At 56.7% G+C, this 18,065-nt stretch overlaps 1 protein-coding gene across 2 annotated transcripts in view; it reads left to right on the forward strand.

The window, feature by feature from the left end:
• The window catches only part of NCS1 (neuronal calcium sensor 1), a 46,934-nt gene extending 33,500 nt beyond the window's left edge, over positions 1 to 13,434 (forward strand). For both annotated transcript variants that reach the window (XM_047831253.1, XM_047831254.1), the window contains exons 3-8: positions 1,422 to 1,560; positions 2,912 to 2,990; positions 4,674 to 4,762; positions 5,052 to 5,129; positions 6,680 to 6,797; positions 12,712 to 13,434. In XM_047831253.1, coding sequence (XP_047687209.1) covers positions 1,422 to 1,560; positions 2,912 to 2,990; positions 4,674 to 4,762; positions 5,052 to 5,129; positions 6,680 to 6,778 — 484 coding nt within the window. In that variant the 3' untranslated portion in view covers positions 6,779 to 6,797; positions 12,712 to 13,434. The remainder of the gene's footprint in view (positions 1 to 1,421; positions 1,561 to 2,911; positions 2,991 to 4,673; positions 4,763 to 5,051; positions 5,130 to 6,679; positions 6,798 to 12,711) is intronic.
• The last annotated feature ends 4,631 nt before the right edge of the window (positions 13,435 to 18,065 follow it).

Raw genomic sequence — 18,065 nt, forward strand, 5'->3', positions numbered from 1 at the left:
AGATTGTGCCCTGTGGGTGGGAGGGCAGCGGCCTCTCCACCTGCGACCTCTATGAATGGGCCCCCGCCACGGCGCCACTTCCCAGGGCCGGGCACAGGGTGCCCGGAGTCCTCTCCCTAGACATGAGGGGAGAAGGGCGCCTTCACAAGGGTCTCAGGACGGAGCAGTGGGGCAGGTGGGAGTCTCGGCGACCCCGTGGCTCGGAGCAACTGGCCTCAGCCCCGGTCTGGGTTGCGAGGACGTGCAAGTCGGCCCCTCCGGAGCCTCAGCTTCCTCATCCCCCAAATGGGCTTCCTCGCAGGCTCGCTCGCTGGCCGTCGTGGGCGTTCCGGGAGAGTGGGTTTGCAGAGAGTGGCCCAGCGAGGTAAGGGCTGGGAACAGAGAATAGCTGATGCCCTGCTGGCTTCCCTTGGTGCTAGGAATCTTCCTCCTCCAAGGAATCCTCCTCCAGCTGCGTTGCTAAGCTACGCCCAGGCGCCGACTCGCCAACTGGTTTACGACAGCCCGTCTGAGTTCATAATACAAAAGATCATGCTACTGATGGCTTTTTTTGTGCCCAGCCCTATGTTAAGGATGCTACGTCATCCTCTCATCTGAGGCCGACAAGACAGACGTGGCAGCCGTCCCTTTTTAGGGACGAGGAGACTGAGGCTCAGGGGGGTAAAGACACTTGGCCACGGTTGCACAGCCAGCAAATGGCAAAGCCGGGGTTTGGGCTCCAGAGCCGTGCGGCGGTCAGCTGGCTGCTTAGCTGCAGAATCCTGGGCCGGGCGCTGGGAATACAGCGGGGGGACAAACCAGGGTGCCCTCTGAGCTTGCTGCCCCGCTCCTGTGTCTCTTAGCACGGATCCCCGGGAACAGACGTGGGGGAGAGGGGGTGTGCGTAATGGGGGGCGGGGTGCAAGCATGTGGGAGGAGCCAGCTGCTGGCCCCATATGGTGGCTCTGCCCACCAGCGGTACCACCGGCACCGCCAGCCTGCCCCCGCTCTGTGGTGCCCGGAGGGGCTCAGCGGAGACGGTGGGGAGGCAGGGGTGCCCCGGTGTAAGAGCGTGACTTTAGGGGAGCTCGTTCGGGTGAGTTTTGTTTCAGCCCCGCTGTGTGGAGTGCAGGGCTGCGGGGGTAGGGGGGTGGCAGGTGCTCTGTGCACGGTGTGCAGGTTAATTCTCACGGCGACTCTTATCCCCCTGGTACGGACGAGGCTCAGAGAGGTGCCGTCACCCGTCCCAGGTCACGCAGCTAGCCAGAGGCAGAGGGGGGATGAGCCTGTGCTGCGCAGTGTCCAGGCCTGTGCCCCCCCCCCCCCCCCCCACGTGGCACTGTCTCCCTGAACAGCATTCACAGCCTTCCGGGGACGCTGGCAGGTGGGTGGGTGATGCTGGCGCCTCTTTGACCCTCTCTCGCCCCGTCTGCCGCCTCCAGGTACAAAGGCTTCATCAAGGACTGCCCCAGCGGGCAGCTGGATGCCGCAGGCTTCCAGAAAATCTACAAGCAATTCTTCCCATTCGGAGATCCCACCAAGTTTGCTACGTTTGTTTTCAACGTCTTTGATGAAAACAAGGTGAGCCCGAGATTGACCTGGCCTGCGCTGGGGGGGGGGAGGGCTGCTCAGCTTCCCCTCCTCCTCTTCCCCCTCCCCTCCCCTCCTCCCCCCCCCCCCCCCCCCCCCCCCCCGCTCGGCTCCCGCAGGCACCCGCAGCGTCTCCACACCCACACTCCGCTGCCGATGTTCCCTTCTGGAGGAGGAACACACATACGTGTGCACACGCGCGCGCACACACACACAAACGCACTGACGCACGCACATGCACACCAATGCGCGCGCGTGTCCCGGGCGCACGCACTTCCACCTGCGCCGCACGGAGACGGGTACGCACGCCCGTACCGCGCACGCGCGCACGTACACACAGACGCACACGCACGCACGCCTTGCCCTTGCTCACGCGAGCCCAAAATGCAGATCCCTGCAGGGACCGTAGCAGGATTTAGAGCCGCAGCGGACACTTACTGAATATTTACCGCGTGCTCAGCTTTTCCCGTGGATCGTTTTGAGTGAGGTTTTACAACCAAGCACCCCTGGGGCACGTCCTTTGAATACCCCCGTTTTGCAGATGGGGAAACTGAGGCTCTGAGCAGCATACAGCGTGGGATCTTTTGTGCCTGGCTCCTTTCGCGGAGCGTCATGTTTTCAAGGCTTCTCTGTGCCGGGAGCGTGTGTCCCCTCCCGGCGATGGCCGTGCTGACCTGTGGCGTATCCGCTGTGGGGCGCCCGCCGTCCTCGGCACCCTGGCCCACGCCTGCATTTTTCCAGGCTCCCTCCTGTTCATGGGGCACTTACCGGAACTCGATTTCACACTCTGGACTTCGGGCCCTCGGATGGTTTCCGTTCTGTCGTGCCCTGGCTTTCTCCCCCAGGTGCCCTCAGGCTGACAGTCACACTGCTTGGCCCTGGGAAGAGCTCTGCCCTCTCCGGGCCTCAGTTTCCCTATTGGCAAAACAAACAGGATTAAACAGTTGAGGGCCCTGCGCTCCTCAGAAGCCTCTGAGCCTGTAGTTTGAAGCGAGAAGGGGTTTCCAGACTCTTGCCCAGAGAGGGTGTGTGTGTGTGTGTGTGTGTGTGTGTGTGTGTGTGTGTGTGTTAGTGATGACTCTGGCTCTTTCTCCCATCACATGTGGAGTTGGGCTCTGCCTTGAGCCTCAGTCCTTCTTCTGTCCTTCCTACCTGACCTGACCCATCTGTAATCGTCCCCCCGCTCCCCGCATCCCTTGTCCCTTCTCCCCCACCCTCCCCGTTTGGGTGTCCCTTAGCCGTGGGGTATTTGGTACCTGCCACTGCCCATCAGGCGCCCGAGGTCAAGCCTGACGGGTGACCCGGTGCTGACTGCGGCCGCCCCACCCCTCTCTCCTGTCAGGACGGGCGGATTGAATTCTCCGAGTTCATCCAGGCACTGTCGGTGACCTCGAGGGGCACCCTGGACGAGAAGCTGCGGTGTAAGTCCTGTCCCCGGGTTCCGTCAGGCGCACACTGGCTGGTCCCAGGCTGGAGGGAAGCCAAAGAAGCGGGCCAGGCCGTCTGTCCAGGGCTGAGAGAGCGGCACAGATGTCCTGCCTTTCCAGGTCAAGGGAACTTTCCTGAAGGTGGCCGTGTAGGAGGAACGTGGCTTAGCGAGGCACGGTGGACAGACGGGGCAGGCAACAGGTGCAGACACGGGCCACGGGCAGTCAAGTTAAAAGGCCCGATGCCAGCGCTGGCCGCACCCCTTGGGAATTCACTGTTTTGACGACTGGTCTCACTCATTCACTTCATTCACCCATTCACCCAACAGATACCAGCCCAACACGGCCACGTGTGTGGGCCAGGAGGCGGGGACTCCACGGGGGAATCCGATAGGCAGGCACCTGCTCTCACCAGTGTCAGTCTGGCATGGGGACTTTATTTTTAAAAATCCCATAAAACTGCAGCTGAGGCAGGAAGGAGTGGGTGAGCCGACAGGAGAGGAACTGTTAAGAGTCAGGGGCTGAGGGACGCCTGGGTGGCTCAGTCGGTGAAGCGGCCGACTTCGGCTCGGGTCACGATCTCGTGGTCTGTGAGTTCGAGCCCCACGTGGGGCTCCGTGCTGACAGCTCGGAGCCTGGAGCCTGCTTGGGATTCTGTGTCTCCCTCTCTCTCTGCCCCTCCCCCGCTCATGCTCTGTCTCTCTCTCTCTCTCTCTCCAAAAGAAATAAACATTAAAAATTTTTTTAAAAAAGATCAGGGGCTGAGCTGGGGCCAGGGGAGAGCTGGCCGGGGTGGGAGGAGGGGAGAGGGTTGCAGGCAGGGGAAGAGCATGTCCGAGGCCCCAGGGGGGAGAGAGTTCCAAGCTGGAACACGGGGTGCAAAAGGGAGTCTGGAGAGAGGATGGGAACAGCTGAGCCAGAACTCCCTGCTCTCCTGGACCTTGACACTGCGTTGCGTTGGTAACAAGAAATGCCTGCAGTTTCTTTCTCTTTCTTTTTTTTTTTTTTAGGAATAAAGGAGGATTTTATTCATGTAAAAGCTATACCCCGCCCCCATCCTGGGGGTATTATTTGATTTTCTGAGTCAACCATAGCAGGAAGCTGCATGATTGTGGATGGGCCGTGGGTGGCGAGGAGGGCGTGTCATTAGGGGGTCCTCCTGGTCCCTACCCCACTCAGCCCCGGCCTCAGCCTCCACTCTGGCAGACCCAGAGCCCCCTTCCTTTCTACTTTTGGTTTCTTTCTTTTTTTTTTCTTTCTTTTTTTTTAGTTTATTTATTTATTTGAGAGAGAAAGATAGAGAACAAGCAGGGGAGGGGCAGAGAACGGGAGACAGAGGATCCGAAGAGGGCTCGGCGCTGACAGCAGAGAGCCTGATGTGGGGCTTGAACTCACTCACGGAACCATTTGATTGTGGCCTGAGCGGAAGTCAGAAGCTTAGCCGGCTGAGCCACCCAGGCGCCCCTGGTTTCTTTTTTGTTCTTAAACCCTAGTTGAAATGGTGTGTATGTCAGTGTGCGTGTGTCTGTCCGTCCATCCGTTTGTCCTGATGTGAATCCTCGTGGCCGATGAGTCTTGGGGCCCTTGGTCTCCCCTGTGTGCTGAGGGGCAGGGGGAAGGGGCGTGGCCCAGCCTGCCCTGCTCCAGGGTGACCCCGCCCCGGCTGCTTGCTCCCAGGGGCCTTCAAGCTCTATGATCTGGATAACGACGGCTACATCACCAGGAACGAGATGCTAGACATCGTGGACGCCATTTACCAGATGGTGGTGAGGCCTGGGCCCGATGGGGTGGGAGCGGCAGGAGGGCCGTCACATGTAGGGACAGGGCCTGGCCGCACAGCCGCTCTCCTGCCCGGGGTGAGAGTTGGCCAGGGGAGGGGTGGCGGGCAGGGGCCACCGCCGCAGTGGGGCCGGAGGGGGCCGAGTGTTCTAGAGCCGGACTGCAGAGAGGGTAGAGGTGTGGGGAGGGGGAGCAGTCGGCATCTAGAAGCAGCCCAGATCTGGGAGGCAGGTTTCTGGCCGGGAACCCACCGCCCACCTTGTCGCTCCCTGGCAGGGGAACACCGTGGAACTCCCCGAGGAGGAGAACACCCCCGAGAAGAGGGTGGACCGGATCTTCGCCATGATGGACAAGGTGAGCCCGGGGTGGGGGGAGACTGGTCCTCGGCCAGGTAAGGCGTGGGCCGGCAGTGGAGACCCTTATAAATGCACGGATGTTCAGGGCAGTGGCTTGGCCTGCTGAGATATCCGCTGGTCGCCTGCTGTCCCCATCAGATGCCCAGAGTGTTAAATAAGTTTCCCTGACACTTTTTCTTCTCTCAATTAAGAGAGGGGCAGCTTTGTTTTTGTTTGTTTTTTAAGTTTATTTATTTTTGGCAGAGAGAGAAAGAGAGAGAGAGAGCACAGACAGGAGAGGGGCAGAGAGAAAGGGAGACACAGGATCCGAAATGGGCTCTGCTCTGAGTGCGGAGAGCCCAATTCGGGGCTTGAACTCACAGACCGTGCGATGGTGGCCTGAGCCAAAGTCGGGCGCTTAACGGACTTGAGTCGCCCGGGCGCCCCAGCCTCCACTAAGATTCTTAACCTTTTTTACTTCTTGCCATGGGCCCCTCTGACATATTGGAGATGTCTGTGGGCATCTGAGAATAAGGATTTTCAGTGGATCCAATCAAATCCATGGGGTTGAAAAGGAAGGGAATGATTTGGGAATATAGCCATCAAAATACTATTTTATTTTATTTTACTTATTTATTATTTTTTTTATTTACCTCGGAGACAGAGAGAGAGTGTGAGTGGGGGAGGGGCAAAGAGAGAGGGAGACCCAGAATCCAAAGCAGCTCCAGGCTCCGAGCTGTCAGCACAGAGCCCGACGCGGGGCTCGAACTCACGGGCCGTGAGATCATGACCTGAGCCGAAGTCAGTCGGTCAACCGACTGAGCCACTCAGGTGCCCCTTTATTTTTTTAATGTTTATTTTAGAGAGAGAAAGGGAGAGAGAGAGAGAGAGAGAGAGAGAGAGAGAGAGAGAGAGGGCGCATGAGCAGGGGGAGAGGCAGAGAGAGAGGGAGACAGAGGATCCAAAGCGGGCTCTGCATTGTCAGCACAGACCCCCGTGTGGGTCTCAGACTCACAGATCTCCGAGACCGTGACCTGAGCTGAGTTCAGATGCTCAACTGACAGCCGCCCAGGCGCCCCTCTGGGAGTCGTTTAAATGCCCTTGCGAGAGTGACTCCAGAGAAATGCATTCGGCTCTCAGCCCTTTGGAATTAACTGCCATTTACGGGATTTAATGGCCGTGATAGCAGGTATGGAGTTAGGGGCGCTCGAAGGCTGCTGAGCACTTTGCACATCTTGGGCTCCCAGAGCCGTCACCCCGGTGCCCTGAGGAAGCCACGTAGTAGTTACCTCTCGTGCCCAGGTGAGGAAACCGGGGCCCGGGGAGGTGGAACACGTGCCCAAGGTCACCCCGCCGGCAAGCGCCCAGGTCTGTCTGATGCCCGAGCCCTCTTACCTAGTGAGCGACACCGCCTCCCTCCTGACCTGACTTCGTTTCGAAGCTGTCTCTCGGCCAGTCCCGGGCCGGGCTTGGGGAGGGGATGTTCGGGGTCCGGCCCAGAGGCCCCTCTCCTAAGAGGCTGGTCGTCCCTCCACCTTTAGCTGTCTGTCTTTCTCTCTCTGCTTGCAGAACGCCGACGGGAAGCTGACCCTACAGGAGTTCCAGGAGGGATCCAAGGCAGACCCCTCCATCGTGCAGGCGCTGTCCCTCTATGACGGGCTGGTATAGTCCACGGCCCAGAGCCGGGGTGAGTGGAGGGGGACCTGGGGCCGGGGGTGGGGGGCGGGGCAGGACACCTCCGTTCTGGAAGAGAACTGTCTCCCTTTTTCTTCCTTATTCTCTCCTTCCTCTTCTCTCTGCCTCTTCTCTGTTATGCGTCGTAGACAGAATCCCAGGCAGGCACCATGCTGAGTGCGGAGCCCGATGCGGGGCTCGATCCCACGACCCTGGGATCATGGCCCGAGCCAAAATCAAGAGTCAAACGCTCAACCGACTGAACCACCCAGGCGCCCTGAAATTCACAGGGGTTTTGTAGATTAATCATATGTCTATGATCCTGCTAATGTCATTTATCAAATCTAAGAGTCTGCCTTTGATTCTTTGGGACTTTCTAGGCTTTCTTTCTTTCCCTGCTTTCTTTCTGTCATCTGTTTCTTTGCCCTGCTTCCTTGCACTGGCTGGGCCTGCAGCACAGTGCCCCCTAGGAGTAGAGAAGATGAGCATTCCTGTCTCACTCTTGGTCTTGGGGGAAAAGTTTCAAGAATTGACTATTAGATTAGTTAATTTAGAATTAATCCGGTAATTATTACTAGGATGTCTGTCTGGTATAGGTCTTCTGCTGGAAGGTTTTATCAGATTTAGAAAGTTTCCCTTTCTAGTTCGCCAGGAGTTATTTTTTATTTTATTTAAATTATTTTTTACTTTTTTTTTAAACGTTTATTCATTTCTAAGAGACGGAGAGAACAGAGCGTGAGCAGGGGAGGGGTCCATGAGACAGAATCCAAAGCAGCCTCCGGGCTCTGTCTGGGCGGTCAGCACAGAGCCCGAAGCGGGGCTCGAACTCACGGACCTCGAGACCATGACCTGAGCCGAAGTCGGCCGCTCAACCGACTGAGCCACCCAGGCGCCCCGTGGTTTTTGAATGCTAAGTCACCCTTGGGTTCTCAGAATAAAACTCCACTTCCGGAGGTGTGCTAATCCTTTTGATGTATCGTCAGATTTGGTTTGCTGATAACTTTCTTCCGGAGGCTTATGCCATTCCGAAGCTTTTCTGGTGATGAGGGTGGTGACTGTTTTACACAAGAAATCCTTTTCCACTGAAGAGACGTCACAGAACAGGTTGAGGGGCTCCTGGCTGGCTCAGTCCGGTGGAACACGTGACTCTTTGATCTCGGGGTCGTGAGTCTGAGCCTCGCGCTGGGTATACCTAAAAATAAGATCTTAAAAAAAAAAATATGTTGAAGAACACCTGCCTACAAAAAGTTTATTTTTACAAGCCTTCGTGTATTCCCCAGATAGAACCGCTGTGCGCGTTTTTGTGTCCGGGGTGATTCAAAAAGAATTGAACGCTCACAAAAACTGAATCCTCAGTAACTGGGTCAGCCTGGGGATAGGTAATCAAACCGGTTTCTAAAGGAATCATCACAGTCCCTTCTCTAATCTCAGAAGAGCCCAGTGTGTCTCTGGATCCCACGGTGCGTATGATCCTCTGTCACATCTCCCAGAGGCTCCTTTTTTTTTTCTTTTTTTAAATTTTTTTTAACGTTTATTTATTTTTGAGACAGGGAGAGACAGCATGAACGGGGGAGGGTCAGAGAGAGAGAGGGAGACACAGAATCTGAAACAGGCTCCAGGCTCCGAGCCGTCAGCACAGAGCCCGACGCGGGGCTGGAACTCACGGACCGCGAGATCGTGACCTGAGCCGAAGTCGGCCGCTTAACCGACTGAGCCACCCAGGTGCCCCTCCCAGAGGCTCCCTTTGTGTGGTAAATGTCGCCTGTGGCCTCCGTGGCAGCTGTCACGTGACAATGTTGCTTGGTCTCCTGCAGGCCGTGGAAGAAGTGGTCCGCACAGAGGTTCTTGATGTTTCTGTCCCCCAGAAAAAGTCACATGGCGTCATTAGTCTCTTTACAGCAGGTGATTATTTTGGAATCACCCTAATTGTTTCCGTCTCACGGTTTTCTGTGAACACATATGGGTTTGTATTTCCCCAGCAGCAATGAGCTCATAACCATATGTTGGCGGTTGGTTTTTTTGTTTTTTGTTTTTAATGAACAACTTATAGGGAATGTTTCTGTTTTCTTTTGGCAACTTAACACTAGGAAAAGAGACTTTTTTAATAGTTTTTTTTTATGTTTATTTTTGAGAGAGAGAGAGAGAGAGAAACAGAGCGTGACTAGGGGAGGGGCAGAGAGAGAGGGAGAGAGGGAGACCCAGAATATGAAGCAGGCTCCAGGCTCTGAGCTGTCAGCACAGAGCCCGACGCGAGGCTTGAAGTCATGAACCGCAAGATCGTGACCTGAGCCAAAGTCAGACGCTCAGCCGACTGAGCCACCCAGGCGCCCCCAAAGAAAAGAGATTTTTAACATATTTTACCCAACTTGGCACAAAATCCACTTCATGCTGTGTCTACACTGGCTTTCCTTCACACCATTTATGGAGGGACCCATCTTACCCTCACCGGCAACATGGCGGCCGAAAATATGCTACTTTATTTTCATGACAGACTTTTCACACAACCTTCCTATAAGCTCGCCCTGAAAATTGCCTTCCTCCTTTTCTTAGGCTTGTCCCCAAACCTACTGGATGGTAATTATATCCAACTTGTGTTCCATCATTTCATATTTATTCACAGATTCCTGATGTATCATAATTGTTAGATAAGCTCCTGTTATATAATTCACTGAACCGCTGAGGAACGGAGATCCTGTATATTTCCCGCATCGGTAAAAATGTTCGAGGCCATCATTTCTAATAGCTGCATAGTATTCTGTTGCGTGGCTGGGCCATACTTGACCTAGGCCTGTGCTTGGGACACGTAGGTTGTTGGAAATCTTAAGGTGGATTTTGTTGTTGTTGTTTATTTATTTATTTTGAGAGAGAGTGCGCGCTTGTGAGCAGGGGAGGGGCGGAGAGAGAGAATCCCAAGCAGGCTCCTCGTTGTCAGCACAGATCCCAATGCGGGACTCGAACCCGTGAATCTATGAGATCATGAGTAGAGCTGAAATCAAGAGTCAGACACTTAACTGACTGAGCCACCCAGGTGCCCCATGAGGTGGATTTTTTTAAAAACTTCTGTTGTTGTTTTTTTTTTATTTATGAGAGTGAGAGAGACAGAGTGTAAGCAGGGAAGGGACAGAGAGAGAGGGAGACGCAAAATCCGAAGCGGGCTCCAGGCTCCGAGACATCAGCACAGAGCCCGACGCGGGGCTCAAACCCACGAACCGCGAGATCGTGACCTGAGCCGAAGTCGGCCGCTCAACCGACTGAGCCCCCCAGGCGCCCCAAGATAACATTTCTTTATATAGAGTCCATAATAGCAAAAAAAAAAAAAACCCAGTACTAATTCCCTGATACCCCCCGGTCTGCAGCTAAGCTAGTCTTCCCATTTCCTGTGGCCTCGCAATGTTTTGTTTCTTGGAAACAGAATCAGAATGAATTCCACCTATTTTAATTGGCTGATAGGTCTCTCACGTTCATTTTAATGTCTCCCCCTCCCCTTTCTTTTGCTTTGCTATTTGTCGAGAAATACATTCCGTGGAGTCTCCTACCTCGCGGTTTGCTGATTGGGCCCCCGTGGGTGGTTTTAACATGTTCTTCAGTTTCCTGTTCTTCCTGGAAATGGGCACTTAGATGGGCAGGCTTGCCCGGCACTCACTTGGACCCACTTTTGACGAGAGCACCTCCCGAGGGGGGCTTTGTGTGTCCACCAGGCATCACGTGAGGTCTGGTGACGTCGGCAGCCACTGGTGACGAGCCCTTCGTTCATCCGTTCATTCACGCATGCGTGCATTCATTCATTCGTTCAGTAGGTGGTGTTCCAGAGCTGTCCGTCCTTCTTTGTGGTTAGCTCGGTTGTTTACTCTGCTGGGAAACTTCCCCCTCATCGATGGTGTGGTTACTGCAGCCTCATTTCTAAAGGAAAGGCAGGATAGATACTCGATTCTTCCTGGCTTCCAGCTTTTCAAAAACAGATGGGTTTCTAACATCCTTTAGAGGGGACCAATCACGGATTTATGGATTTAAACGCATTTGATGGGTTCCATTGTGTTTGCGGTTTGAAGCAGCAGGTCCAGTGCTGGGGATCGAAAGGGTTCACAGATTGGCCACAGAAGGCAGGGCACGGGATCAGAAACTCAGCCAAGCGCCCCGGGGTCGGCACAGGGAGGACCCTTCCCTTCACCTGCACCCCGGCGGCCACCCCAACTCTGCTCCCGTGGGGCCTGCCTGCTCCTTCGGGTCACCACCGCGTAGCTGCTGACTAGCCCAGCCCAGCCGATGCTTTCTGGTCATGTCACACAGCTCTGGGAAATGACCCCTTTTGGATCAGACGCCTACCCCGTGCGTTTGGGGCAGCAGGGACCTGGGATTTAAGTGGAGCAGGGTTACGGGAAGGATCTGTGGATCGTGCAGACGGTGGCAGGCAGCCCGGTCCTCCGTGCTGCTTTTTTCAAAAACATACCGAGGCGAAAGTCGCATGGCATAAAATGAACCGTTGCATTAAAAAAATGTTTTTCAAGATTTTTTTTTTTCTCGTTTTTTAATTTATTTTTTGGGACAGAGAGAGACAGAGCATGAACGGGGGAGGGGCAGAGAGAGAGGGAGACACAGAATCGGAAACAGGCTCCAGGCTCCGAGCCATCAGCCCAGAGCCCGACGCGGGGCTCAAACTCGCGGACCGTGAGATCGTGACCTGAGCTGAAGTCGGACGCTTAACCGACTGCGCCACCCAGGCGCCCCGATTTTTTTTTTTTTTTTTTTTAAGTAACCTGGGGCTTGAACTTACAACCCTGAGATCAGGAGTCACACGTTCTACTGGCTGAGCCAGCCAGGCGCCCCCAAATTAACCATTTGATTTTATTTATTTAAAGGAGGCTCCATACCCTCGCGGGGCTTCAGACTTGACCCTGAGATCAAGACCTGAGCTGAGATCGAGAGTCCGACGCCGGGCGCGCCTGGGTGGCTCGGTCAGTTAAGGCATCCGACTTCGGCTCGGGTCATGATCTCACAGTCCGTGAGTTCGAGCCCCGCGTCGGGCTCTGTGCTGACAGTGTGGAGCCTGCTTGGGATCCTCTTTTTCCCCCTCTCTCTGTCCCATCCCCGCTTGTGTGCTCGCTCTCTCTCTCTCAAAAGAAAGAAAGGAAGCAAAAACCCACCTTCATCTCCATTAAGCACTTTCGCCCCATCCCGCCTCCAACCCAGCCCCCGGCAGGCAGTCTCAGCCTGCCTTCTGCCTCTATGGATTTGCCTACTTGGGACGTGTCATCGGAACGCAGTCTCTCACATAAGTGCAATACGCGGCTTTTGGCGTGCGGTACCTTTCACTTCGCGTAACGTCTTCGGGGCTCCTTGTCGGAGCGGGTATCAGGACCTCGTTCCCTTTTTGCCCGGGAGGGAAACTGCTAGATCCCACGGTAACTGTGTTGAACTTTCTGGGTGCCATTTTTTGCACTGCCACCAGCAAGGGTGAGGGTCCTAACGTCTCCACGCCCTGGCCAACACTTGTGACGTCCCCGCGTGTGGAGGATAGCCATCCCGGCAGGTGCGGGGTGGTGTCTCATTGTGGGGTTTATTTGTGTGTCCCCGGTGACGAAGCCTGTTGAACATCTTCTGTGCCTGTCGGCCACGCCACGCCTCGGCCTTCGTGGCTGCAAGTTATCTGATCCTAGGGCTGCGCCCTCATTTATCCGACCAGCTCCCTAGCTCGCTCCCTCCCTTTGTATGTCGCTATCGCAGATGATACTGTGGGAAACGCCTCCTTTGCTTCTTAAGGAGACATGCGAAGCGCCAAACAGGTGGATCCGAGGGTGCGCACGTTGAATTTTAGGACTTCTGACGGAATGCCCCCCGGCCCTCCAGTTGGCTCCCCTGCCGGCTCCGTGGGCGTGGGTCCCTGGCAGCCAGCCAGCTCCGCACCTGTCTCACCTCCTTGTGTCTTCCAGATGCCTGGGAACCACTCACCTCCTCCCGTGCCATGAGGCCACCTCCGCCCCCAACGCCACCCTCCTGTGTTCCCCCAGCCTCTCTCCGCATCTACACCCAGCCGGGCTGCCCTGGAGCCGCGGGGCCCGGCTCTCCTCCCCCCTGCCCTGCACCCACCGCCGCCTGAAGCCACTGTCTCCAATTGCCAACAACCTCTGCTTGTCCAGAAACCGACACGAAACGGAAAAGGCTACAGCCCTCTGCAAAACCAAGGCCTCGGCTGCTTCGCGGGCAGCCTCTGGGTCCTTCCTGCTCTCCTGTGCGTGTGCTTTTTTTTTTTTTTTTTTTTTTTTTATTTCAAACAGACATTGACAAAGGGAAAAAAAAAAAAAGAAAAAAAAGAAAAAAACAACCACCTTCTGTCCCAGAAGATACAGACTGACAGATGGGGAGAAGGCTGCCGTAGACCTCAGAGAAGACTGCCTCCCGCCTCGGCTGTCCTTCGGCAGCCGGAGAGGCCACGGGGAGTCACGGCCTCGGCCACGGTGTGCTCGGGGGCATTGGGGGGGGCCTGCCCGATTCGCGTTATTTGTCGTCCCATCCTCGAGCAGCCAGACCACCTGCGTGGCAAGGATGATTAATTATGATGATGATGATTTTTTTTTTTTTTGTGATAACAGTATTGTGCTTTTTGTGGGGAAAGTGAGGTTTTTTTTTTTTATACATATATAATTGATATCTTTTATTTATTGGTTGTTAACTGTTGCTGCTGCCTCGTGTGTCCAAAGTTCCCAGGGATGCGGGGCTTACCGTTTATATGCGCACGCCCTCGCCCACCTGCGCCGGAGAGAATGGTGGCCTGAAGCGGCCAAGAAGCCAAAAACCTTTTTTTTCTTTTTCTCTTCTTCTTTTTTTTTTTTTCAGATACTGTGCTTGATGTTTGGAGAGGGGAAGGGTGGGTTTCTTAAATGGCTAATGCACTGTTCCCCCAGCCCGAATGCCTCCTTCTTGAACCCCTTTTCTCTGCTTCCTGTCCATACTCCCCCTTCTGTTCCTCTTCTGGGTCCAGAGCATCTTTTCTGAGGACAAACAGGGGACGTCTTTTGGTTTCTCCACTCTTGCTTGGCGCTTGCAGCAGCCTGGGGACTGGGAGCCCGGAAGGTGGGATGGGGTGCGTAAGGAAAGGCGGCGGGGGAGGACGCTCTTGGCAAGCCGGTGAGCAGAGGAAAGTTTCCTTCTCCCTCCCTGGTGGGTTTTGAAGAGCGGCCTTCAGTTCTCTCCCACTTGCTTTTCTGCCTGCCCGCCTGCCTTGTCCCGTAGGTCACGTGGCCTCCCCCTTCCCTTTCCTCTCTCAGCTTAAACGCTGGGAGGGAGGGCAGGAGGGAAGGGCCGCCGACGGTCCAGTCTGGTAGTGGCTGTCCCTTGGGGCTGCAGCCCACATGTGCTCATAGGAAGCTTGTAACGCTGCCTGCCACTGAGACCGGGTGGCCCCAGAACCGCCACCAGGAAAGCCAGAGGCCAGGGAGCCTCTCCGGGAGCCCGCGGCTGGCCCTTGCTCTGCGATCACAGGCAGCCCCCTGCCCTCTCTGGGCCCCAGCTACCCCAGCGGCAGAACCAGGAGGCTTGGGCTGGTCGATCTGGAAGTTTCCTGTATCCACACCGACGCCGTGTCATTGTGAGCCTGGGTTTCTTGCATTTATGATTCTGCGGTCTTCGGCTGTTTGCCAGGCCCCAGCAGGCACGGGCATGGTGTGCGGCCCTCTCCTGTCTCTTGGCACAAGTCTTCAGGGACATGGAAGCCACTGGTGGTTGTGTGCGGGATCAGATGACCTACCTTGTTCTCTCTTCAGCTCTTCCCGGTCCCTCCTGGACTCTCGGGCTGTCTTTTTTTTTTTTGGCCCAGAACCAGTCCTCTTCCAGGGAAGGCTCCCGGACTGAGAAGCAGCCTCCCAGACTATTTAGGGCCAGGCCTGAGTCTCGAATTCCTGCTTCTTGGCGAACTCAGCAGCCTGTCCTCTTCCTTGCTTGCCCCAGCCCCGGGAGAGAAAAAGCTGGCCCTCGGTTCTCACTTTGAATTGTCCTTGGTTCTCACTTTGCACTTTCCCGGGAGGCCAGAGCGTCTGCCAATTAACCCTCAGCCGACAGACCCTCCGCCAGAGAGCGGCGCTGCTGGGGCGGGCCTTGCGTGTCCCTTCCCGCTGGCCGGACTGCTCAGCTCGTCCCAGACTCCTTTCTTGCTCAGCAGAGCCTCGGGCTGCGCTCTGCGTCCACTGTAAGCCCCCGGATCGCGCCGGCACGGGGAGCGCTTCAGCTCTCACAGGCGACTTTGCAGGTTGGGATGAACTTGGTGGCTTGGGGTTGCGTGGGGGGGTGGTTCCCCGCGTGGCGTTCCTCCCCTGCCTTCTGCCTGAGCCTCGATGTGCATCTCTGGCCCAGTGGGAAGGAGCAGTCGCACAGCCCAGTGTTAGAGGCACCATCTCGGTGAGGGACTCGTAGCCCAGGACCACCCAGGGCCAGGAGTGACGGATCCCGCCAGCTCCGGCGTGGGCATCGATTCCCGGGTGTCTGTGGAGCAGGTGTCTGTGAGGCCTTTCTCCATTCTCGCCCTTCGGCCGTTTGGTTTGGAGCCACAGGTGGGGCTTTTGGCCTTAGCAGGCGGGTCCGTGTCCCGGAGACGGCCCAGAGCCGCAGGGAAGGGCCGCCCTTCTTGTTGGGCAAGGCGCTGGATACTGGCCATTTGTGCCCGAGATGGCGGGGCAGGGACAGTTGTGTCCCCTCCTCTCACCAGGCCTCCAGATATGGAACCTGAGCAGCTGTGGGCCTCTGTCCCCGGCACCGATTCACCCCCCTCCCCCCCGCAGGCCCAGGTGGGTCACATGCTGCTCTCTGGGGATTCCAGACCCACCGAAGGCCAGGCTCTCAGTCCCTCCGCCGGCCCTCGCTCCTCGCTCCTCGCTCCCTGGCCCAGGAGCAGCGGCCCTGGCCTCTCCCCCACAGTGTCCGCTCCCCACTCTGTTGATGGCATTGACCAGAATGACAGACTTCCTGATATTTAACCAGGCAACGTTCAATGTCAAGGCAAACGCGTGTGTCCTCCTTTCCCCGAGATGCTTTTCACTTTGACAGCCAACTTCCCAGACGACACCTGGGCTTTCGGGAACGCGTCTCTTCTCTGAGGGGAGGAAGGCGGGGGGGGGGGGGGTGCCCTAGATCTCCCCCGGGAGAGACATCCTCTCCCTGGAGAGAGTCCCTCTGCGGACCCAGCGAAAAGCCACCCGGTTCCCCGCGGCGCCTCCGGGGTCCGAGGGAACGCGGGCGCGCCCCCTGGTGGCCGGGAGCTGCAAAGGCGTGTGGGGACCCCGTCAGGCCCAACCGGAGATTGGAGGGGGGACAGCGGGAGGTGCCCTGGGCCCCAACCTCCCGTGACTGGCAGTGTGTGTCCGAGGTGCCCCCTCTTCTAGGTCTCCCCCAGGGCTAGCAAGTTAATGAGCATAAGGGCGCCGTGATGGGAAGCCTTGCCCTCCCCCCTTTTTTTAATATCTGCGGAATAAACCCAATGGTTGATTTTTGAATGAATAAAAGGCTTTTGTTGAATAAACAGCTGGTCCCATCTTCTGTCTTGGCCTCTAGGCTCAGGCTCCTGTCTACTGCCCAGGCCTGGGACAAACGCAGAATCCGCCTCGCCTCGCCCCACAGCCTGTGCCGTTCTGTTTTTCCTGCATCTTGACGGTGGCCCCGGCCCATGGCTCCGGGGACACCCACCTGCTCCCAGTTGGACTCAGTGACCAGCTTTCTCTGAGGCTCGGGGCAAGTGGCTCCCGCTCAGTTCCTCTGTCCCTCAGATGGGAGCAAGTGTCTGTCCCTCACAGGGCGAAGGGGGAAGTGGGGAGTGGGCGTGGGCGTCGCGGTCACCTTGCAGAGGTCGAAGGCCAGTGGGGCAGGGCAGTCTGAGTGGTCACGTTCCCCCCCCCCCCCCCCCCGCCCCCCGCCCCGGAGCCTGCGACTTTGTAAAGGAATTTGGACAACTCTTACCAAAAAACAAAACAAAACAAAAGCAACGTTTCCTGGCTGTGGTCGTGTTCTTTCTGTTTGCCTCTTTGCCTTTCCGACCCCCTCGGGGCCTCTTTTGGGGGCCGCTGTCCTGTCTGAATCCGCTGGTGTCTGTCTCTGGGGAAGAAACAGGCCCTTGTCCTGGAGGTGCCGGTGGGGGCGGGGCGAGGCCCCGGGGCGGACAGGGGCCCCGCAGTGTGCCCAGGCCTCCTCTCGTGCTCCTGATGTATGTCTTCTGTGCCATGCCAATTAAACACGCTTCCTGACTTGTCCTTGCCTCCCTTGTGTGGACCTGTTGCTTTGTCTGTTTCTGTTCTTTTTTTTTCCGTTTCATCGCAGGCTTCTTCCTCCCCCGCCCCCCCCCCCCCGCCGTGACCCCCTTTCTCTCGCTTCGGGGGGTTGTCTGCCCAGGTTCCCCAAGACAAAGACTGTGCCAAGTGAGAGGCGTGGACGTAACGGTTAAACCGGCACATTGCAAGGGGTGTCGTGGGAAGCCCAGGCGTCCCCAGGGTGGGCCCCGACCCCACGTCTCATCCCCGGCCGGCGTGTCCATTCCTGCCTATGTCCTCTCCTGGGGGTCCCTAAAGCGTTTCTCTAAAGATTGTTAAAGGTTTGAAGACAAAGGCTAGGGCCTTCGCTAGGCCCTCCTGCAACCTGGGATCTTGGAGGGGCTCCCTCTTGCCCTCAGGCGAGGAACCAGCGCTTTCTCAATACACGGGAGGGGGCCCTCCCACGTGCTGGGTGACTGGGGGAGAGGAGGAATTAGAGGAAGCGACGGCCCCTTCCAGAACTTGCCAAGAAAGCATTAGTTTGCAGAATAGAAGGTGATGTTGCTACAGGGATGTCCCTGTTGGTTGAAAATCCATTATTGCTCTGGGCCAAAGGCTCTTGGGAAAATCCCGAACGGCCAACATGAGAACGAGCCCCCCTCCCCCGCCGCCATGCGGAAACGGGTTATGTTTCAGAGTTGGTTTTGTGAAAGGAATCATCCGACCATCGCCACCCGCCAGACGCAGCCCGAGGGCCCCACGTAGTTTCCGCTTGGGGGCTACAGCGGCCACTGAAAGGGGGCACCCAAAGATGGCACCCTTTGTGGCCACTTTGGGCACCCAGCATCGTGCCTCAGCCTGGCAGGGTCTAGAGTAAAGGCTAGAACTCTAGACACGTGGGAGCGAGTCGAAGGCAATGTGGGAGGGCAGTGTGGGTTGGTGGTTAGGGGCGCCGGTGCCAGGATCAGACCTAGTTCCCAGCCAGCCTCCACCACTTGCCATTGGGCATGTATTCTAACTGACCGGGTTTTCTGGTACAGATGTGGACCCCTAGT

The sequence above is a fragment of the Prionailurus viverrinus genome, chromosome D4 (assembly GCF_022837055.1).
Source record: "Prionailurus viverrinus isolate Anna chromosome D4, UM_Priviv_1.0, whole genome shotgun sequence".
Lineage (NCBI taxonomy): Eukaryota > Metazoa > Chordata > Mammalia > Carnivora > Felidae > Prionailurus > Prionailurus viverrinus.